General features: G+C 49.0%; 5 protein-coding genes across 6 annotated transcripts; 3 read left to right on the top strand and 2 right to left on the bottom strand.

Moving 5' to 3' along the window:
- Window positions 1-1,033: 1,033 nt before the first annotated feature.
- On the top strand, window positions 1,034-6,697 carry GL218_04080 (Inner centromere protein-related protein pic1; the record flags this gene model as incomplete). The annotated part of the gene is made up of 5 exons (XM_033580662.1): window positions 1,034-1,778; window positions 2,542-2,740; window positions 2,796-2,886; window positions 2,937-6,014; window positions 6,065-6,697. The coding sequence occupies 5 exons, from the start codon at window positions 1,034-1,036 to the stop codon at window positions 6,695-6,697; spliced, it is 4,746 nt and encodes a 1,581-aa protein (XP_033436343.1).
- A 1,988-nt stretch (window positions 6,698-8,685) lies between these two features.
- On the top strand, window positions 8,686-11,689 carry GL218_04079 (DnaJ-related protein rsp1; the record flags this gene model as incomplete). The annotated part of the gene is made up of 3 exons (XM_033580661.1): window positions 8,686-8,782; window positions 8,851-9,924; window positions 9,987-11,689. The coding sequence occupies 3 exons, from the start codon at window positions 8,686-8,688 to the stop codon at window positions 11,687-11,689; spliced, it is 2,874 nt and encodes a 957-aa protein (XP_033437366.1).
- Window positions 11,690-13,337: 1,648 nt separating this feature from the next.
- On the top strand, window positions 13,338-14,774 carry GL218_04078 (uncharacterized protein; the record flags this gene model as incomplete). Its single annotated transcript, XM_033580660.1, has 1 exon — window positions 13,338-14,774. The coding sequence occupies one exon, from the start codon at window positions 13,338-13,340 to the stop codon at window positions 14,772-14,774; it is 1,437 nt and encodes a 478-aa protein (XP_033437367.1).
- A 1,066-nt stretch (window positions 14,775-15,840) lies between these two features.
- Window positions 15,841-18,374, bottom strand: GL218_04077 (3-isopropylmalate dehydratase; the record flags this gene model as incomplete). Its single annotated transcript, XM_033580659.1, has 4 exons — window positions 15,841-17,979; window positions 18,044-18,118; window positions 18,183-18,214; window positions 18,275-18,374. The coding sequence occupies 4 exons, from the start codon at window positions 18,372-18,374 to the stop codon at window positions 15,841-15,843; spliced, it is 2,346 nt and encodes a 781-aa protein (XP_033437615.1).
- Window positions 18,375-19,855: 1,481 nt separating this feature from the next.
- GL218_04076 (uncharacterized protein) lies at window positions 19,856-22,821 on the bottom strand (the record flags this gene model as incomplete). Of its 2 annotated transcripts, none has more annotated exons than XM_033580657.1 (3): window positions 19,856-20,005; window positions 20,068-21,221; window positions 21,903-22,821. In XM_033580657.1, the coding sequence occupies 3 exons, from the start codon at window positions 22,819-22,821 to the stop codon at window positions 19,856-19,858; spliced, it is 2,223 nt and encodes a 740-aa protein (XP_033436752.1). The 2 variants fall into 2 exon arrangements, with proteins under 2 accessions (XP_033436752.1, XP_033436751.1); XM_033580658.1 differs by lacking the exon at window positions 19,856-20,005 and having other exon boundaries at window positions 20,189-20,427; window positions 20,496-21,221.
- Window positions 22,822-23,176: the final 355 nt, after the last annotated feature.

The following is a 23,176-nucleotide window of genomic DNA, read 5'->3' as shown; positions in this document are numbered from 1 at the left end:
CCCGACCGATTTTGACAATGAGCCACTTGCCGTGATGAGTCAATACGAATGGATCCATCGTTAAGTAGCTTCGCCCTGTCGCTGGGATGATAAACGGCTATTAACCTGTGTAGTTGTTTGCTCGAAAAAAATGTATTTAATCGAGCAAAGAGGCTTGTCCACGATTGACAGGAAATTTATATTCCTTGTTATTACCTTATAGGTTATTATTGCGCGCCTTCAAGGTTAAGGAAACGAATTAAATACAAAAACGCCCACTTAACAGAGCGTCTCCAAAGTTTCAATGTCAGGTGCTACTGAATTGAGCGAAGATGACCTCGTCGAGTTGTCTCTCTTACGCGACTTCGAGGTAGATAAACTTATTAGAGATGGATTCCTAAGCGAGAGCGAGCAAATGACGAGGCCCTTGGATAAGGAGCTTGTCTTTAAGTACGACGAGCTAAATTTGTACATCACCCCCGAGCCCCTATATCCAGCTGCGTCCGCTACTTGGAAACTCGAAAGCTACGAATTATCGCGAGAATCGATAATTGAGCTTCGCACACAACTGAGACAGATTATAGAGAGTGCTACAGCTACTAATAACATCTCAAGATGGAACAGTCGAGGGGAGAGTACATATGGTGCTTTCGAGCCAACCATGGCAGTTTATGAGCTTGCCAATATGACAAGGACGTATTTGAAGTCATGGCGCGAGAGGCTTGCAAAGAAACCAAAAGGCCGTATTAGGTCAAATCTTCTCCCATTTGAGGAGAAGCCCGCGACTCCGATAATGACATCTAGCGAGACAGCATACCATTTCCTACGGCAAACGCCCCAGGAAATATGTTCCAAGATTCCCTCCTGTTACAGAGTTCTCCATGTGGAGGAAGTTATAAGGTCTGACCTGGCCGGTAGATTCTATAAGAAGCAAATAGAAATAAGGGAACGGTTGTCAAAATACTCTATAGTAACACTTCACGGTTGCGTACCTGCAAGCTTACACCACAGCAAACGGAAAGAGGTGTACATAGATCATCTCGTGAAGCCCACGATGACCTTCCATGGGACTCAACGACAGCTCGTGCCATCTATAGTACGCTACGGATTCCTCAAACCTGGACAGAAGAACCCGGGTACGAACGAAGCGCACGGCATTCGCTGTGGCTCGACGTACGGCAGGGGAATTTACAGCTCTCCGAACGCAGACTTTTCTCTCAGCTACACGGGTAGCTCATGCCAGGCCACTAAGCCTAATGAATATTTTGGGATCAAGCTTTTCGTATGCGCGACGATTATGGGCCGTTCGGCCGACGTTTATAGAGATGATAATTGGAGGAATCAAAGCCAGGCCTACCCCGGGGCCGATTCACATGTCTCTAATCGCGGACTCGAGTACATCGTCTTTGATAGTGCACAGATCCTCCCAATATATGTGATACATATCGATTGGGGCCACGACAATTACGAGCACTTCGGGGGGCTCCCTAGTAACCCGGAGAGCTTCGTTCCAACAAATCAGACGAGGCATCCTAAACTTTTACAGGGCGTCCGCTGGCCGGGTGACATACAGCGCGAGAAAGCCGCTGTTTTCGCCCGAGCAACGAAGTGGTTCCCGTACGGTTATGGTCCGTCGACTGGATCTAAGTTTGTGGTGGACGAGGTTGGAGAGGTCGAGGAGGATGAGGAGGAATATGGAGACTACCAGGCACTCCGAGGTGAGGAGATTAAGGATAAGACGAACCTGGATTTCTGGAGCTGGGTCAAGGTTGGGGAGGAGATAGATGCCGTTGAAGGAGGTGGGTTTGCAAATGAGTATACAAAGGATCGCCGTTGGTATAGTTCTAAGACGTCAGAGGGGATGCCGAACTGGGACAATATACCTTCCCCCGAGGAGGAAGAAAAAAAAGAATATGGCGATATTGAAAATGATGATGATTTAGGTATAGGCCGGCTTATGGTTTGATTTAATTGATAGTGTATCTAGGTGGTTTACTATTAGTTTATATACAGCGTAAGGTGCTGTCTTGTCATGTTATTGATATTATTATTATTATTATTATTATTTATTTGATTTGTATATAATATTTCTGTCTGGCTGTTTTAAGAATTTACCTAAATATACCGATATATGATAGATCTAGGTATATAGTATTTTGATAGGGTGGAATATGAATTGAAATTCCTAAGAATAGAGTGTTAGGTACCTTGAAAGAATTGAAAAGTTCCCCGCGGTGTAACCCACTAATGCACTAATGGTCCAAGCTCCTATGTTTACACCCACTTCGCTTGTGACCAATGATCTGCCGGCAATCGATACCGCCGCCCACAATCCCTACCTTCACTTGGACGTATCTGCGAATTCCTTCTTTTTTACCTTGTTAATTCTATCTATTAGCTATCGTCAATCGACACCAATCGCGCCCCGATTCGCGCTCCTTATCCTCCAACGACATCATTTTTGTCTCTGTCTTTTATACAATGCTTAATTGAACCTTGCTTATTTTAATTGTTTCTTGTTACGCATTGCTGGAAAATCGTACGCGACCTGATCTATAATAGACGCGTTTCTCGACACATTCGCGATGGTTGGGCCACGAGGGGCGCGTCTGCCGGTCGGCTCCGCGCCATGGATCTCAGAAGAGAGGTCTTCTGCTCTGCAGATTGCACAGTCGGAAGTTGAGGAATTCTCTTTCTCCGCTAGAAACGACTTCGACTGGTTGAATGAGCATATGGCCGAGATATTTAGCGAAAATCAAATGTGCGTAGATACTTAAGTTCCCATGGGAAGCTATTGAAGCTAACTATTACGGTAGCAACGTTGCCGAAATATTTAAAACCCCAGGAAAATTACGAGGCAAGACTCCTCGAACGGCCCGGAAAATAAACGCGGGAGAAGCTCGTGTCGTGAGTCTCGTTGAGCTGGACTTTGTGATATCAGCACTAACGTTTCTTAGCCCCTCTCTAACATCTTTTCCGCTACGCCCAAGGGGGCTCCGAACCCTTTTATCATACCCAATATGAATCGAAGTAATACGCCTAAGATTGAAATTCCTGCAGACCCCCAACCATCCCCTCTGAAGGCAGTTGCGCCAGAGAGTCCCTCGAAGCATACGGCTTCTCCGAAACACGCGTCCTCAGCCCAGCCGTTTTCTGTTGTGGATTCTGGATATCATGGTAGCCAGTCTCAGGACATAATGGATATTGATCACGTTGGAGTGGATGATGAGGTAACACAACCCTTCAGTCCACAGGTGGACACGCAGGGCGACGATGTGCCTTTCGATACTTCTCCCAACCGCCATGAACATGACAGTCCAACTCCTCACTCGCCAAATCCTACGGTTGATACGAACGTGGGTGACCTTGACACACAGTATTTTACTGCCCACGTTCCGGTAGGAGTCTCATCTGATAAAGTAGATGGTCCTCAGGAGAGTACTACACCGGCAGGTTCACCCTTACGGTCACCTACCTCGCCAGAAACCTCACCCGCAGAGCATTCAGCCGTTGTTAGCGTATTCGGCGCCGAAGTTGAAGATAATATCTTGGAAGTAGATGCAATGGAAACGGTACCTGAGGAGGAGCCGTCGAGATCATCTTCTGATAGCTCAAGCCCTATTCGACCTATTGTTCGGAAAAGTAGTCTCAATTTTGCTTCTTTGCCTGCAAGAGAGCCTATTACGCATAAAAGCATAGGCAACCGGGTATCAAGGACTAGCCACTTGGAGCAGAATCGAACAAGTTACTACAACCGACATACTGGAGGAAAGAGTCTGGGACACACAAGACATGATCTTACAGATGATGAAAATGATGATATGGACATGGATGAGGACCTATCTACCCAAGAGCCTCAACGACAATCGGTACCGGATAATACAGTCGCGCATAACAAGACTTATACGCAACGCCTTCAGGACCAAATCAGTAAATTAGGCCAAGCGCAAACACAGACTTCCAGAAGTTCCAAGTCAATTCCGGATCCTTCTGTCGCTCAGCCAACAACAGTTGCAGTTCCCATCCCCCAGTCTTTGTCTCAGGCAAAGCCGTTGCCCTCACCCAAAAAGACTACAACTCCAGGTGCCTTTCCGGACGAAGACGACGAAGATGACTGGATTGGACCTCTTGGTTCGCCTGAGAATGCGTCCGACTTCCGTAGTCCTCGGCCTGGACTGGCTAAAAGTTACACTGCCGACGTAATGGAGGGTGTGTCTGGTAAAGATACCGTGAGCGGTAGCGATTTTGCATTGCCGACGACTTGTCAGGACCAAACCAAGTCTCCCGAGCGCCCTCCAACTGGGGAACGGGCGACTAATACTTTTGGCCATCATAAGTCCGCATCGGTCCCCTTGTTGCCGCTTCAAGAAGCTTCGAAGATTGATGGAGATAGCCTTACAAAGACTACGTCTGCGTCCAACCCACCCCTTGCCACTGTCCATGAAACGGATAGGCCTACTACACCTACGAAGTCACCATCACGAGGTTTTAAAGACAGTCCCCTAAAACAGGTCAAGAACAAGCTGTCGTCGATTCTCAAAGGTTCCAAGGGCTTGCTAGCTAGTAGCGCCGCTATTAGTGCCGAGGGGAAAACTTCGCTCTTGTCACCTTCTAGCACTAGATTAGGCCTTCATATATTTCCGTCTACTGATACACTTGCTTCTCCTAAAGGAAAGGATGTGCAGCCTCTCTACCCAGATCTATCTCGTCTTGCTGTGGATACTCAGACTCTTGAAAGCGTAGGTAGTCCGGCACGGTTGGAGGCTCGAAGAACGAGGGCTTCAATAGAGCGGGAAAGGGCTGAGGAGAAGCGTAAGGAAAAGGAAGCGAAAGAAGCTCGACGGATGGCTGAGCAAATGGAAAAGCTCGAGAAAGCTCGCGAGAAGGAGCGCGAGAAAGCTCACGTATTCAGCCAAGAGCAAGAAAGAGTTGCCGCAATGGAGAAACAGGTTGCTGCCCAGAAGGAGCAGGAGAAGAAAACAGTTATGCAAACTCCAGGCAATACATCGAAATCAGTTCGACCTAGTCCGCGAAAGACTAAGACACAACCTGCTACCGAAGAGAAACTAGCGGCTAGCAGTTCTTCTGATGAGAAGCAGGTAGATGATGTTGACATGGTTGACGCACCCAACCCAATGCCACCGCCATCGGCTCCTCGATCTATTGCACCTCCTTCGGCTACCAAGGGTCGAGAGATTAAACGACCTATCAGGCCTGGAAAAGAACCAGTGGCCAAACCGAAACAGGCGCCCACCGTAATTCGCGTAAATATGGGTTCGCAACATTCTCAATACCATCCTTCCAACAGTTCTCTGTCATCAAGCCTTCAGGAGACACTTTCCCAATCTCAAGGCAAAAATAAATCCAACCAGCTTCCCCTACACAAGCAGTCGTTGCAGAGTCTTAAGAGCTCAACGTCATCTTCGGGCCGGCCAAAAGCACTTGAAGCGGCGGCTAGAAGGAAAGAGCAGGAAGAACGCGAGGCGCAACGCAAACGTGACGCAAAGGCTGAATTGGAGCGCAAGAGAGCTGCCATGCAGGAAGAGGAGAGGCGCCAAGAGCAGCAAAGAAAGGCAGAAACTGAGCGGCAGAAGGAGGAAGAGCGAAAGCAGACTGCAGAGGCTAAGAAGAATGCACAGAGGCAGGCAATGCTCGAAAGGGCGAAGCAAACTAGAGCTCCCCCGCCGGCGGCTAGAAGCCAGCCAAACGGCCCCCCAGATTATAGTCGTGCCGAAGCTTCTATTCCCCGTCCGCCCTCCCGCTTAGCCTCGAATCTGCAGCGTTCCCAAGAGGATCTTGGGCGTCCAGTCAACGCGGTATTGTCGAATGCATCCAAGGCACCTACAAAACGGCCATTACAGCAGGATTATAAAGACGACAACGCCCGCCAAGCTCCTACCCGTACCACTACGGGTTATCAGTCAAAAGAGTCAAAGCGAATGCGCATGACTGACGAGTTTGATGACGATGTTGAGACAGAGAAGCAGCCGAGCTTAAAAGGGGCGCCTGTGCGCCCATCGGGTGGCTATAAAAAGGTAATTTATTATTTAACAAGATATATGGATAGGAGGCTAATGATTATTAGGATATGCCGACTAAGTCGATGTTTACATCTGGATATACGAATGTGCCGTTGAATAACAGGGACCTATTCAAGACTACTGTAACAAACCAGCACAACAGCCAAGTTAAGACTGCACACCCCTTAGACATGGCTCAGGTGTCCAAGGCTCCTATCCCCTTTGCGCCCAATCCAAACGCGGCTGGATCATCTTACAAGACACCTGCGCGACCTCAGGGAGTCATGACCGCCAAGTCCGTCGCCAAATCTACGACGAGGTCTTCTCCACGATTCCAGAATGGCGAATTGATTGACTTGCCAGAGATTAACACGGACGATGAAGATGATGAAGATGATGACGGTGGAAAGGACATGGTTGCATCTTGGGCCGACTCACCAAACCTCCGGCAGGCGCTTGTGGAGCAGGAGTCCAAAGATCCTTTCCAAGTTTTCGGAGCGCCAGGGCCCTTGAATATGGAGGAAGTATTCGCCAAGAGCAAGGATCGATTCCATAAGTTCCGCGCTCGAACCTCGAGCGCCAACTGGAGCGGCTCTGATAGGCTAACAGAGGAAGATATTCGAAAGGATCTTGCGGCACGGGACAAGATAAGACGGGATGGTGGATGGAGCTATGAAATGAGCCGAGATATGGTATAGAAATTAAGAAGGCCGGCTACTACTAGACCTCACGGAGGGGTTACGGGAACTAGTTTTAGCGGGAATTATTGCATCAAACAGGTGTTGTTGGTCTACCTTGATCATGATATTCTATTGGCTTGGCTGAGGGTTTTGGCGTTTACGGTATTATGGAAAGATCATTAAGGCTCATGGACATATGAGAACTTAAAACGCAGATAGGGTTGGCTTGGCCTGATCTTAACATAGGGAAATATAACTAAGCCTCGAATGAAGATGGCCTTTGATACTTCATAATATTTCGATGGTAACTTGATAATTGTAACATGTGTGTCTTCTCTTACGGGGGAAAACGTGGTTTAATGCGTCATGACGACTGATGTTTCATTGGGGAGATCTACGGGGGGGAAGGGGGGGGCGAGACGGTAATTGACGGGGTTTTATGAAAGACATGCAGTACATGTAAGGAGCCGGTCCTTCGGGAAGCTAGGTACCTACCTACCTCCTAAGCAACTAAGACTACCTGTTACCAGTGCTGCTACTTTGGGTAATCAGCTTCGAGGTCTACATATCGATACGATATCTATTGCAGTATCAAGCCGATAGAGACACTGTCGAGTTCAAACACATAGCCGCGTGTTATACAAGATCTGTATAACAAATAAACATATTCCCCGATTTGTACGGAGAATATAAAAGGGTAGTAGTAGTTTAGGTATGCACGTCTATAAAAGTTGACGTCATTTTCAAGCTGCTCAGCTTTCTTGGGGCATTTGTGTTTTAAAACGCCACTTACAATACAGTACTTACATGTAGTAAAAACTAGATTTTTACTAATACATTCATTACACACATGCATGCCTCATAGATGTAAGTACACGTATATTAGGATAGATACCTACCTAGGTACCTTGGTAGCACATATATAGAAACACCATCAGCCAACTAGTGTATGTAGAAGCATCGTGGACGGAGTCGCTCACCTGCACTATGTGGATGACATGCATTAGGTTATGCTACATCACACGGACCATTTCATCTCGACAAGGGTTTTGCCATTCACGAGATTTTTATCATCGTCAGCTTCCATAATGCATATTTAAGTCGGTTGATCTACCCTCTTGACCCCTTACTAACGCTATGATTAGACATGTATCTCTAAAAACTAAAAAATATACAAATAACACTGAGATCTTGAAAAAGATTAGCGAGGTAGATTAGGAGATAACTTCAAGTATTTCGTTTCCCTCGTTTTATTTACATACATACCTAGGTACCTACCTACCTAGGTACCTTAGGTAGTATAATCTCAATAATCTCTTTCCATTCTCCACCCGCCAAGTCCCACTAAACTCCACTATCCCACCTTCCTGCAGAATACTAGGTATCGTTCAGGGTATCGTTCAGGGCACCGCTGTTACCTTTGATCACCTTAAACCTTAATACACTTATTGTGCATGCCCATCCATCATCCATCATCCATCATCCACCCCACCCCCGTCACCTAGTTACCCAGTCAGCCCGTTACAACGGCAGAACGGTTAGGTGGTGTATTGGTACACGCGAACACGACTGTAATAATCTACAACTTCTATTTATTTTATTCACCTTGTCAAGCCGCGTATTTGCAAGCTTATTTTCTCTAAGAATTATTTGGAAATTTCTACCGGCTGAGGCTTCAGCATATCCCATAAGCTCTAGCCTCTTCCCCCCGCTGGTGCCTGTCACTCGTATCGCGATAAAAAAACAAATCGGGCTGCGCTCCTTGGTTACCTACGCTTTTATACTCCAAATTTTCCATTCCAGTCCTGGTATCGTCACCGAAAACAAATTACCAAATCAGCTCCCTTAACTCAATTTCTCACATACCTGCCACCCAATTACTCCTTCGTCCTTACACAAATTAACAGCCTTTCGCTTTGGAATGATAAAGCAGAAGATTTTATTACCCTATCGCATGTCGCATACCACTTCTACTTGCTCTAGACTTTTCTCCTAGAGCTGTCATAATGCCGAAGTGGGACAAAACCCGCGATTATTACGCGGACTTAGAACTGTCCGCGAGTGCTTCTACCGAAGAGGTCAAAAAGCAATTCAAGAAACTGGGTAAGTCTCGTCCGAGCCTCCTCACAGTATCTTTACTATCCACCCCTAGCTAACTCCTACATGTCTAGCGCTCAAATACCACCCAGATCGCAACCCAGGAAGAGAAGCTGAAGTGAATCCGAAGTTCCAAACTATCCAGTCTGCCCACGAAATACTAAGCGATGAGACCTTGAGAAGGCAATATGACGATGCTCGCAGGACGTATTCCATACGCAACCCTAGAGGATCTGGTGTTCGGGGTAATCCATGGCAAGATATTGCCAAGCAGTATCCGCCACCACCGACGAGACATACGACGCAGAGGTCTCCTACTAGAGCTCATTCGGGAGCCCAGCGTTATACGAGCTTCACTACGAATATGCCTCGAGCGGCTAAAGCTACCCCTCGAGATGACCCCCAATCTCGCAAGAGTTATGCTGATGCCTGGGAAAATATGAGGCCAAACGCCTCCCGAAGAGCGCCTCCCCAAACTCCTGGTCGAGCCCCAACATCAGCAGCACGTAATACAAAACCGGCTGACCCGGAACCCGTCCCGCCTAGAACTGCATATCAACAACAGAAGGCCCAGGCATCGTTTGGCAGTAGGCGGACAGGCTTTATACCGCGCTCCCCTGGACAAGCAGACGAGCCTCCCGTCACGAACAAGAATTACTTTACAACTCGTACACATCCAACCATGTTCACCGAAGTGCCATTCGATACGACACCAGCTGATTCTCGCACGTCCACTACGGCAGACCCACTTGCTCAATTTAGGGAGAAAGTATGGGACGAGCGGCAGAGCATGCCTTACCATTCTCCTGGCGGGGAGAAGACAAGTTTATTTGACGACGTGCCAGGAATAGGACGAACTACGAGCACGCGATCACCTCGAAAAGCAGAGATGCCTGGAGCGTTCCCCCAATCTCGTACTCGAAGTTCTAGCACGCCGCGAAGTTCTAGTAACGACGGGGGATCTGAGGATTCAAGAAAGGTTGGCAAGGGCACTAAGCCATCAACTAATCAACAGGTTCCTAGTGGTAATAGTACCTTCCAGTCGCGATTCAACGATAGATATAAGCAATCGGCCGAGGCTAACGGTGTCTATCCACCGCCCCGACCAGGAACTGCCGAAACCCCACCGACAACCAATGCTAGTAAATGTATGTTGCCGACTTAGATTATGGTGTCATTCTTGGTTTTGAGACTAATTCCGTATTTGCAGCAGGTCCTAGCTCTACCCAGACTACCAACGGTCCTTCAGTGTATGCACCACTATTTCCCAGTCCTTCCAGCTCATCCAATCCCCAGCACCACTATACCAGACAGACAAACGACCACATAAGTGGTCATTTGTTTGATCCTATTAATGCGAGCCGTTATTATCCTGCCCCCCAGGTTCACAACCCTTCGAGTGGAGGGATTAAACTTAAGCAGAATCCCTACCTACTCCCTGTCGAGGAGAAGCAGAGAATCGCTGTTGACAGTCTCATCAATAATCGATCGAATTATAGCCGAAAATCTGGTACCTTTTCATCCGAAGTCAATGATGAAGTTGAAGATTACATATCTCCTACCAAGAGGACCAGACTCAATACTGACCAAAAATACTCTTCTAGCTTCACTTTCCCGACCGGAAGCGACATACACAGCCAGGGTGCTGGACTCACCAGAAATAGCGCCGACAGCATTAATACTAGGTTTGTTGATGATGAGCTGCCCGAGGATTGGAAGTTCAGTGCCGGTACAGCCTCGGCAAGTGATCCCCAAACACCAACTAGGGTACCAACCCATTCGCGCAGCCGTGGAGGTCGACGACAAGTGCCCAGATCCAGACATACAGAGACGGATAGCGTTCCATCGACGCAAAATGGTGGTGTAGCAAATGGAGTAGGACTTGGGTTTTCACCTTGGGACTGGAGTGATAAGATAGAAACCCGACATTTCGAGCCACAGCCACCACGTAGTACCTCTAGCTCTCCATCTCGCCGCGCGAATCTGAAGAAATCCAAACCTGTTAAAATGACGGCAGGAACGGCCGGACTAGTAGACGAGGAGGAGAGTGAGGGATGGCAAGAAGTTCACCAATCTTCTGGATCTGCGCCGGCTAACGTGGATACTGCAACCGCTATGGATATTGACTCACCCCCGTCGGAGAAGTCCAACGACACGCCTAAGGTGTCCCAGATGAATGGTGCACGCAAAATACCCGTTGAGCCTCACAGAGAAGAATGGAGGGCAGGTAACGTCAACGATATGCGTGCCAAGTCTACAAGTCCGACGCGAGACGACAATTCTGCAAAGGGAAATTTCGCCCAAACCTCTGCTCCTGAGGCAGCTTCCATTCCTGCAGCGCACCCCTTTGTCGCCCAGCATGGTGGATCAGAAGATACCGATGAGTTCTGTACTACATTCTCAGACTTCAAGAAAGTAGAACCATTTGTCGATCCAGCTCCTAGGGGTCTTGGGGATTTCGGGGATCTGAAGACTACATTGCCCTTTCAGAGTAAGCCTTCGGAGCACATCCCCCTTGACAAGGACCATCCGCCCAAGCCTACAACACTCGAGTTCCCAGCTCCGCCAGTTGCTCCACGGCTTCCCCAGGCTGTACTTACAGCGGGGATCCGTCCGAATCAAGTACAATTCAGTAAATATGCACAAGACTTCTATCAGTATATGGATAAGTGGGAAAGCTTTAATGCTAGAATCATGGCTCATTTCACTACTCGCCAGGAAAATTTCAAGATCCGTCGTCAACAGCGAGGGGTAGCGTGGCTTGATACATCTTTGGGGGGTAGCGATGCTGCACGCGACTACCTGGCAGAGCTTGAGCAAGATCAGGTGGTTCGTCAACAGTGGCTCAGCGCCCATGCAGATCATCAGGCCAAAATCCGCGAATTCATGATGTTCAGAGATCAGGTAAAATAGTATGGCCGGTCTTACGAACAGCAGTACATACACGCTAATTTTGGCGATCCTGATGTATCCCGCACGAATGCCGCGCCATTTCGTCCCACCTTCTTATATTTCGGCAAGACGTCTCCTTATTGACGGCCAATCGAAGTGTGCAAGAATACAAGGCATCGGCAAGCCAGTCTATTGATAGAAGCGCTACATACGACACCTTAGGTGTTTATAGACGCGTGGGGATCGACTATTTTATCGTCTATTTGGCTACGGCCAATGTTGTTTGTCGCCAGTACGATAATTGGCGTATTGGCGTTTACTTCTACGGGTTTGGTTACCTGTCGGATAGGTTTGGAGAAGTGGGAATTACTAGAGTCACGGAATGGCATGTCAAGTCTCTACCACCTGGTGGAGTAAGAAGAAACGAATGGCAAACAGTAGAGAACCCAGTAGCTTCAGAAGAAAGCTATAGGCGTGTATCTCCCCGTAGTATAACCCGGGAAGATAACTCACACTAACTTAGGGTATGTAAGTGAAGGAAGGTCAATAGCCCTCACGTGGGCGTTGGCGGGATGGGAATTTTGCTTTTGCTATGAGTTTGATGGTCGGTAATAGGCAGTCTCGGTCTCGGTCTCGGTCTTGGTCTTGGTCTCGGTGTGGCGTTGAGCGGCTCCAGGGCAAATAGGCGTGCTTGGAATGGCAGGTTGATGATACCGACAAGATACCGATACTATGATATACAGATAATTGCGGGCTCTAATACTATACTCGGTGCGAGCGTAGTAATAGATAATACGGATAGGTGCTCTCTTCATTCAACATGGTGCGCGCACATAGATATTAAATGGTGATCCCGCAGCTGTTTATTGTCTACGTGCGTATATAAAATTTTATGAAATAATATTCGGCTTTCGATTTACTAATACTAAGCACAATACCTAAGGTACCTAAGGTAGGTATAGGTATTTGGGTAGGTACCTATGGACTCATCTCGTGTAACCCGGGCCGATTTTAACGCCTAAACTAACACCAGAGGAATTTGGGTATTAGGTATATTATATAAGCATTCGTTATAATGCTTTAGTTATATTTAATTACTTTGGTTAGTCTATAATCAACTGCTATCATCTCCATTTTAAACATTACAATTAACAGAAATAACTATCACAAATTATGTTTTAGCTGAGATCAAATGGACATTACAAAATTATATAAATTATGTAAATACAGATAGAAGACTTTTACGCCGAGCTACCTCGTATTTCCGACGATATGTTGGTCAAGCTTCAGAATATCCACCCCGTGTAAGGGACTTTCTCCTAGCCAATTAAAACCACTACTTGGCTCCAAACCTGCGATTATTATTGGTTTATCCTCTTATGTCCGCCGGATGAGAAGCCGGATGAGTCAGCATCGGATCTGCAACAAGCTGAGCGAATGCACTGCAAACCCGGTTGGTTGGCTAGCCCTATGAGACGATAGTGAGGTGGCTAGGTTTAGCTATATCACTGTGGTGCGTGAGACCGAGTGAGACCGAGTGAGACGGAATAGTTTAGGTTAGGTACCTAATATTAGGTATATATATTACGACGACCTTCTCATGACTTATCGAATGTTCCTATCGCATCAAATAGAAGTTCATCTATCTACCTGATAATAATACCCCGCCATGTCCCTCTCCTTTCCTAATCTAGGCAGCATCCCTAATTCGGAACTATCCAACATGGAGTCCTTGCCCGAAGAAATCCTCATGGGCGTCATGGACAAGTTGGACCGCAAGGCCGACCTGTCTACCATCCTCAGCCTGCGCGGGGTCAGTTGGAAATGGCACCGCGTCGCGACCCCGTACGTTCACATCGCCGTCCAGAACTATCGACCAAGGACCGCCCACGCGCCCTGGAACTTCCACCGCTCTACCGATCTCCTATGTTATCTCTGCTGGAAGCTTTCGCAGAAGCCGCACCTCGCCCGCTTCGTCAAGGAGGTCGCTTCCCGCCCCTGGAAAGACGCCCACTGGAAATCGGCTTTTGCCAAGGCGGACTTGAGCGCGCGATACCGTGAGGCCCTCGCGGGAGTTGGGTCTGCTGTTCCGGACGATGTGAAGGACGGCATTGTCACCGAGATGCTGTATGATGTAGGCGATGCGCTACTCGCCTTCGTGCTGATTCTGTGCACCGACATCGAAGTCCTTATGGTCCCGGCTCTCGATAGGGGATGCGGGCCGCGGACAAGACAGGTACTCCGATGCGCGCACGCACAGCTCCAGGATCCGCCGCGAGATGGTCGGGAAGCTATGCTTAGCGCCGTTCGATACGTCCAGCTAGGTGATTACGTTAATGGCCTATGCCTCGCAGACGCTCTGGATGTGCTTGCCCTGCCGAAGCTGCAGCATCTCGAACTTGGGAACTTAGGAGATACTACCATCGACGGCAGCCAGCCTTTACCGCCCTTCCCCGAACTCGCTAAGACTCACCTGCAGAGCCGTGGCCCAGTCGACATAACGCTCGAGTCGTGCCGTCTTAGCGGTGCGGGCCTGACCACTCTACTCGCGGCATGCGGCCGCCCGCGCTCTCTCTTCATCAAGATGCGAACCGGCAACGTACGGCCCTCGCGAGCGCCATGTTTCGCCGAGGCGCTCGAGCTATACGGCCAGGACCTGGAGTTTTTATATCTCGACACGACGGCGTTTGAGGATGGGTTAGCCGGTGCCACCGACCCTCAATCCGATCCCAACTCCAAAGCACTAACCCCCTGCGCCCGCTTCCTCAGCGCCCTATCCTCTCTTACCACCAACCTACAGTTCCTAGCGCTGTCCCGCGCCGACTTCCCGACGCCCGCGGACCTAGGAGCCGCGCTACCGGTCTCACTGCGCGAGCTCCTGGTCTTAGAAGTAAATGATGACGGCGAAGAAGGCGACGACGCATACAGGAACCTAGTACGCGGCCGAGATACCCCGAGGTTGGAACGTGTAGTTTGCCAGCGCGCTACGTCTAATAATGATACGGGCGCCATGTACGGTGGTTGTCTGCGGGACAGGAAACTGCCTAATACCCGGGTGCTAGAGAAGAGCCGGTGTACGGTGTTTACGTGGTGTGTGAGCGAGTAGTTGGGCGACTTATATGATATTAGGTCTAAGTGAAATAGACCCCTTGTGAAACTATATCTTTTTGTTATGAACGGAAACACTAAGGAAAGGGAGTTTGCCTCAGCACAGAGCCACAGCTTTGCATTGTAATATTAGAGTTTTATGCTTGCTTCTCAGTTGGCTCTCAGATAGTCTTCTCAACGGAACAATACCTAGGTAGGGTAATAGTCTTCAGGTATGTAGATATGAAAAGGAATGAACATAATCTCCTAAGCTAATTGCGCGTCTTTATTATACTAGTACAGAGCCGTAATGTGATATGTAATAAATAACCTTTAAACGGGGCAGTATCTTATTATTCGGTAACTATGTGATATATGATCTCAGTTAGATATTTATAATGGTGCCATAAACCAATAAAAATATCCTCTCAATCAGAGTGGAAAACATTCAGGAGAAAGGGGATGAAATAGGGAAAAGTCTAAGGAGGGGGGAATGTCAGCTATGAAGTATTTAATGGCGTATATGCGTACATACACACAATAAATTGTGGCAATCTCTAATTCGCTCCGCCCAAACGTAACTTCTTAAACAACCGACTGTATCTGAGTTCCTTTCTCTTACCTTAAGCGATCAATAGTATGCGGGAATAAATTCGGCATAGGCATTTAATACGACCACAAGAATGAATACCTAAGCACCGTAACCTTAATCACTCCATGTTTTAATGAAGCAAGGCAAACACGACATTCTTTTTGTCAAAGACAATCCATTTATTTAGGACTATATAATCCACCGCATCGTCATCAACCCTGGGCGTCGAAACTGAATTCGTTCATGCAAAGGGCATAACTAAACCTAACCCGAGATGTCTCAAGGTAACTGGTAACTGGTAACTATCACTACCATCATTCCATTCCATAATGTTCCATTCCTCGTCGAACCTAAGCCGCAGTAAATTAAATCAACGACGCAAGCCAGTGCTGCATTTAAAATTGTCGATTCTTAAAAGACCATTCATTTTCCCAGCGAAACGCCGAACCTGTGGATGCAAATCAACGCAACAAAAAAGCGCCCTCCGTTTCCTTTACCAGTCGATAGGGTCCTTGAGTTCCTGTCCGCGGTTTGTCGCAGGTACCGGTACCGGCTTGGCCGCTAATCGGCCGCCGCGTCCTTTCCTCTTCAGGTATCCTGTGCCGTCGACCCAGGGAGTCCTGACCGAGGCCTCCTTCTCGTAGTTAACAATCTTGTCCTCAAGCTGGAGGGTTAGGCCGATATCATCGAGGCCGTTAACCAAGCAGTGCTTGCGGAACTCCTCGACCTCGAATCCGCAGAGCTCGTTGCCGGCAGCGTCGCGGATGACTTGGTTGGGAAGATCAACTTCGATCTCCTTACCAGCACGGGCTTCCGCGGCAATCTTGTCGAGGTCGGCCTGGTTCTTGATGGCGATGGGTAACATGCCGTTCTTGAAGGTGTTGTTGAAGAAGATGTCGGCGAATGACGGAGCAATGATACATCGGATACCGAAATCGTTCAAGGCCCAGGGAGCGTGTTCTCTTGAGCTACCACATCCGAAGTTAGGCCCTGTGCAGACCAAGACTTTGGCATTCGTCCATGGCTCTTGGTTAAGAACGAAATCAGGATTAGGCGTGCCATCCTCGTGGAATCTTGAATCATAGAATAGAGCAGTACCGAGACCGGTTCGCTTGATAGTCTTGAGGAACTGCTTGGGGATGATGGCGTCGGTATCAACATTAGCTCGGTCTAGGGGGGCAGCAATTCCCCTGTGGACAGTGAATTTCGGTAGACCCTGGGAGCCGGCAGCTTCCGTAGCAGTGGTGTTAACATGCGGCGAAACATCCTCAGGCTGATCAGTAAGTCTTTCTTTGGCGGCGTCGTCATCCTCAATACTCTCATCGACGTGGGCCTTACCAAACGATGTTGCAGGGTTTAATTTGTAAGCTTCAATATGGGGGCTGGCCTTGTACTCGGTCAACTTTCGGACGTCGGCAAGCTTACCAACAATGGCAGCCGCAGCCGCCATGACCGGGGACATCAAATGTGTCCTACCCTGGGCACCTTGTCTACCCTCGAAGTTTCGGTTGCTTGTGCTTGCACATCGTTCCTTAGGCGATAGAATGTCGGGGTTCATGCCAAGGCACATACTGCAACCTGCTTCTCTCCATTCAAACCCGGCATCGAGGAAGATCTTATCAAGACCCTCAGCTTCAGCTTGGTCTTTGATGACTCCGGAACCAGGCACAATCATAGCACGCTTGACATTATCGGCCTTCTTCTTGCCCTTGACGACTTGTGCAGCAGCTCGGAGATCCTCGATTCGCGAGTTTGTGCAGGAACCAATGAAGACCTTGTCAACAACAATGTCTTCCATAGGAGTGCCGGCAGTGAGACCCATATATTCGAGCATTCTTCGGCCGGCTGCCTTCTTCGAATCGGTCTTAAATGTTTCGGGGTCGGGTACAACACCGGTGATGGGAATGACGTCCTCAGGACTTGTACCCCAGGTTACAGTTGGGATGATATCCTTGGCATCGATTTGGACATCCACGTCATACTTAGCGCCGGGGTCCGACTGGAGAGTTTTCCAATACTTGATAGCACGATCCCATTCGGGCGTACCGTAAGGAGGAGCCAGAGGCTTGCCCTTAAGATACTCGAAGGTGATATCATCAGGGGCCACCATGCCAGCTCGAGCACCAGCCTCGATTGACATATTGCATATAGACATACGAGCCTCCATACTTAAGCTACGGATGACAGAGCCGCAGAACTCGATGACACAGCCAGTACCGCCAGCGGTTCCGACCAAGCCGATAGCGTGGAGCACGACGTCTTTGGAGCTAACACCAGGTGCCAGCTCACCTTCGACTTGTATCCGCATGTTCTTGCTTCTCTTGGTAATGAGGCACTGGGTGGCTAGGACGTGCTCGACTTCACTGGTACCAATGCCAATGGCGAAGCAGCCGAAAGCGCCATGTGTAGAAGTGTGACTGTCACCACAGACCAAAGTGGTACCGGGGAGAGTGAAACCTTGCTCGGGGCCGATGACATGGACAATTCCCTGACGTTTGTCGCCTAGACCAAAGTAGGTGATACCGAATTCTTTAACATTCTCCTCCAAAGTTAGGCACTGTATGCGAGAGTCGTCTTGTTCGATAAAGGTGGCAAGGTCCTTGATGCCTTTTCGGGACTTTGTGGGGACATTCTTAAATTGAAAGTCAGCTTTGTCTAGCCAGTGATTTATGAGAGATTATAATGAAATAACATACGTGATCTGTAGTGGCGAGGGTGCAGTCTGGTCGTCGTACGTGGCGTCCTGCATTCTTTAAGCCTTCAAAGGCTTGCTATGGCTCCAGTCAGATTTGGTACGCTAAACATAAGCTCCCGCATGTTTGAAGTGGCACTTACAGGTGAAGTGACCTCGTGGACAAGGTGTCTGTCTATTTCACGAAGGCAAATTAGTATGACTCTCAAGCAATTACTAATTGGGTATCGCATACCGATATAAAGAAGGACTGTGCCATCAAGCCTCTCATCCACAACATGAGCAGCTAGAATCTTGTCGTACAAGGTCTGCGGAGCACCTTCGGCGATAGGCATCTTGAAAAGACCTTTGAATTACGGTTCCCCTTATTTTCGTGACCCCTTGAGGAAGCTTTATCTCGGCGCACGCACGTAGACTCTGAACGAGAGGAAGTAGATATGAAGATAAAATAAAAACTACGTCGTGAGAAAGTAAGGGAAGAAGGAGTAGAATCGCTAAGACAGGCGGCTGACCGATTGAAAATCTATAAATGCGGGGAGAGGCTTTAAATAAGTATTAAGGAAAGAAGGGAAGAATGTACATGTTGAAGTCAAAGGAAGGGGCGGCGACGCCGGCACAGGAAAGCTCTACCTAGGTACAACGATGTTCACTACTTTTGTTTTGCTTTTTTTTTCCTCTCTTGCCCTATGCTATCCGCCGAACATCGGAAGGAGGACCCTGTTCTCCGGTAGCGGGGTACATATGTATGTACCGGTAAGGATGGGATTTGAATCTGTGGAACGGTGATTGGTTGGTGCAAGGGCAGTTGCGAGATGCCAGCGAAATGCCATGTCCAGAAACACCCCGCTACCCCACGTGAGGGGCCTTTGGTGCGAGTAAACTGCAAAAGTACGCTGATGATTGCATGCAGACAGATACCCATATCGGACCTAGGAACACTTTTTCACCAGGCGGCATATAATTCTCCAATTCTCTATCCAACACTATGTACTCTCGTATTCATTACAGAGAAAGGAGTAAAAAACATTCTCAAGGCAAGGGCGGCAAATACTTAATCAATCAGGGTTATGGGTAACACGATTCGGACACTCACAGCAAGATTTCCCAATTGCCTCCACTCGGGGATGAGAGGTGAGATACTTATGATGTCACCTCGGTAGCTCTAGGTCTTCAGCTAGTCCAATGAAATTGCCCTAATAAAATCTATAACTTCGTAGGTAGGTGGTACAAGATCCCTGGCAGATCACCCACGCTCCGCTCTTTCTGTGAGATGGTAAGGGGTACAGCGGTACATGTAAGGTTACCCATTATAGAACACACTCCTACACCGCAGAATTACCTGCAACCATCTGCACTATCCGAACCACACCTGCATCTCTCTTCCAAACTTCGGATAAGTCTCGTGCGAGTCTTTTAAGAACCCCCCCCAAAAATAGCGAAATCGGGACGCGAAGCTATTGCTAATTTTCCATAAAACTACCTTTAATGAATGCGGTATATATACACCGCACCTTTGGCTAATGCATATTAAGTACCTATTGCTACGTGGTACGCATTGTCTATGTGAGAAGCCCCGATTTGGCGGACCGGTGACCCTCCGATGTTTGCCGTCGAGCCTCACAAGCTCCAATTTTTGCTTCCGTCGGGACCATCGGCTCTAGTCGGAGCCTCAACCGTCTAGACCAACCTACTGCCCCATACCTATGTCCGAATACCGCAGTCTACTACCAGCCCGGTCTTGAGGGTCTCGTTTCTCCGAGAGCGACGCTATATCCCCATATCGTCAACCATTGGTCAGAAATAGTCGTGGTAACCTTTAAGGCGTCATTGCTCTAAAAACCACCAGAACAGCCTTGACATATACCAACCGCACAATGCGCCGGCCAGGCAGAATAATCCTGCCGACGCGAAAACGACGATATCTCTCCACGTACTCTCCTTCCTGTGCCTCCTCCTCCACAGATCGCTTTGCGGATTGAAAGCCGGTCGCACTATGGCCCACCAAGTACATGTTAGACCTAGAAATACTATGTAGACTGTCTTGCAGAATTGTACCACCGTTACGGATGGATCTCGTTTGCTAGCAAATCCTTCTGTAGCCCCTTTCTTATGCTGTGCTTTATTAATGCTCTTATCCGTCTCGATCTGTTCAGACTTGGAAGGAAGCTCGGTGTCTACGCCTTCTTCGCCGTGGCGTTTCTTCCTCGGCCGTTTTTGAAGCGACCGCTTCGGCTCCGCCGGTTTGCCGTTGGAGACTTGTTTTCTTACCGGACTGGGAGTTCGGCTCCGGTTGCGGCTTATTTTGCGGTCGCTCGACCTGCTTCTCACTATTTCTTTGGCCCTTGAACGCAACATGGCAATTCGTGCCGCCTCTTCTACTATGCTCTCCTTTGGTCCCTCGTATGACAGGCGCTGATGTACTTCTCGTGAAATTATTGTTGGCGTTCGAGTCATACTTGCGCTGCGACTCTCTCGGTTGACTCTCTCGGCTCGTTCTTGTCGAATTGTCTTCTTGGTCTCTGGGTGCTCGGCCTTTTCTGTCTTGGTCGTTTCTGCCCTCTCGGCTGCATCCCCGTCCTCTGATATGTCCCTTTGGTTCATTGCGCCATTCTTTTGGGGAAGACGGCAAAGCTTTGGAGTCGTTGGTGTGGAAACTCTGGTTGGCTGTTTCTTTTCTGGCGTCACACGGCGGGTTGACGAAATACCGGTCCCTGGTATCTCTTGGGCGCGCTTGGGATTCAGCAAGCTGTTCTGTGGCGCTGTGGGAAGGGAAGGTGTCCTACGCTCCTCTGGTATTAAGTCTGGTGTCATGCAAGGGTCGTGTTGATGCAAGGACGCCGGAGTCGCCGGGCTGTTGATAATGTTTGTTGTGCCGTCTACCTGGCTGACTTCGACACGTCGTTTTGGCTGCGGGGCATCGGGTTGGCTCTGCTGAGCGGGAACGCAGCCAGTAATGGTGGTGGTGGGTGTGGACACAGATTCTCTCCGGGCTCGCTTGAGGTGGTTTTCCGTGCGGTGTAGTATCCTGTTTGCTTTCTCTAAGCTGGTTCTTCCTTGCTGGCTCGGCTGTGAAGGTTGGCTCTGGCACACGGGAGCGTCTGCTGGTAAATTGTTGACCGTGCGATCTTGAAGTTCGTCGAAAGTCGGAGGTGACATACGGTGTTTCTCTGTGTCCTTGGTAGCTAATAGGCCTGGAACTAGTTTGCGCCGGATTGAGGGTCGTCTCATTATGCTTTTCAGCTTCGAAGATGATGAGATCACTGGAGCTGTATTTGTGCTTTGGCTGCTTCTCCTGTTCCCCTGTGAGTATACTAAATTTGTGGTCGAGGAAAATGCCATCTTGTTCATTCCCAAAGAACTTGGATTGGGCGTCGTCAACGGCGAGTCTTCTGAAAACGTCGACTGGCTGTCGGCCGTGTCTACTGGTTCCGGTGATAGGAGATGGAGACGATAATCCGGGATCGTTAGGTCGGCGAAGTGATCCTTGTGAATGTGCTCGATCGAATTCGACGTCAAATTCTGGGCTACCATGGACACCACCATCCCCCCTTGGTGGGCTGTACTTAATTTTCCCGGATCTGTCCCCCGCCGGCGCCTCCATAAAAAATGCCTCTCACTTTTCGTCCGCCCGATGTCCGGCTGCTCAGTGTCAAGATGTATCCCTGACGGCTGGGTGGCTGGCCTTGTGAGATATGTCGGTTCGAAATTAACATCTGGTGAGTTATGAATAATAGTGTCGGTAGATTGATTAAGTCGCCTACGCCCCTGAGGCTGTGTGCTATCGTAACTAAGCCGTTCGGCTTGGTCTGGTAAAGTAATCTTTGATACTGGCGGACGATTAGGGCGAGAGAAATTTGGAATACCTGATGTGATATCCTCGGGATCTGATAGGAAAGAGTCAGTGGGCAGCTCCGAAAACAGCAAACTGGATGTCTCACTGCTTCCAAGCGCCACACTATCTAGGGACTGAGCAATCGGACTGAGGTTGGGTTCGGCGGCGGAAGACCAGTTGCGCTTATGCTGGCTCCATCTGGCGAATTGGTGCTGACGTCTAAGCTCTTCCTTCACGCGTTCGATTTTGTTGAGTTTCGCCTGCTCCCTGTCCAGCCTAGCCTTATCCTTTTCTTGCTCCTCTAATAGCCTGAGCTGCTCGTATTCTAACCTCGCGGCTTTCTTCTTCCGCGCCAACCCGGCTAGCTTCGCACGTGTCGACGTGCTAGTCGTCTCAGAGCTAAGAGTATCTGTAGGTGTAAGGATTGAGAACTGTCCCGAGTATGGATCAGCACCTTGTACTCCTAACCAATCCCCACTCTCCTTTAGGCTCCGTCGACTTTTCCTGGTTTCTTCCTTGGAATGGAGGAGCTCGTGTACTTCGGTCCTTGTCAACGCTTCCGACTTTCGAGGCGGCTGAGGTTCATGATCTGAAACTTCCGGCACTTGTCCACGCCCACGGGATCGGTCCCTTGGTAAGTTCTCAACGAACCTGGAGTCTCCCTTTTTCGGGCTCCAGCTCCAGACTCGGCGGTGACCGGGTTCTTCTGGTCCGCTTGTTGACGTATGGTGTGCGGAGAGCTTGTCTTTGGCAAGGTTCCAACCGGTTAGCTCGCTACGACTCGTCCTTACCGCATTGTCGTTATCACCCGTCCAGTCCGTGCGGCGGGTGCCTCCTTGTTCTGGACGGTTACTCGGTAGGATCTTGCTGAAGAAGCCTGCGAGCGAGGATGCCTTCTTTTGGGACGACAGCTGCTCGGCGTTGGCAACGGATGACTTCGCGGGGCTCATCTTTCTTGACGTACGCTGCCGGATCGGCGGTGGTGTTTGGCTCTGGCTCGCGGAAGAAACGAAAAGCCAATCCGAGCTTAAACTACGTGGGGATGATGATGACGATAATAACGATGAAGACCGGCCACGTCTTGAAGTTGCCATTCTGGTGGTCCTTCTAGACCCAGACGACAGAGAGAATCGTGGCTACTCGCCTGAGAGGAGAGGGAACAGACGTGAAACGGAGCTAAAGAAACACCGTTCATGTTTTCCCTCACCTATGAGATCAGACAATGCCGACACGCAACTACCAGAGACTGTTTAGGTGAATAGACAAATCAAAGTTAGGAAGTATCGGGCCAAGACGTTGGGGAAT

Source organism: Daldinia childiae (genome assembly GCF_008694065.1).
Source record: "Daldinia childiae strain JS-1345 chromosome Unknown Scaffold3, whole genome shotgun sequence".
NCBI classification, from domain to species: domain Eukaryota; kingdom Fungi; phylum Ascomycota; class Sordariomycetes; order Xylariales; family Hypoxylaceae; genus Daldinia; species Daldinia childiae.
This window is presented reverse-complemented; position numbering and strand designations above follow the sequence as displayed.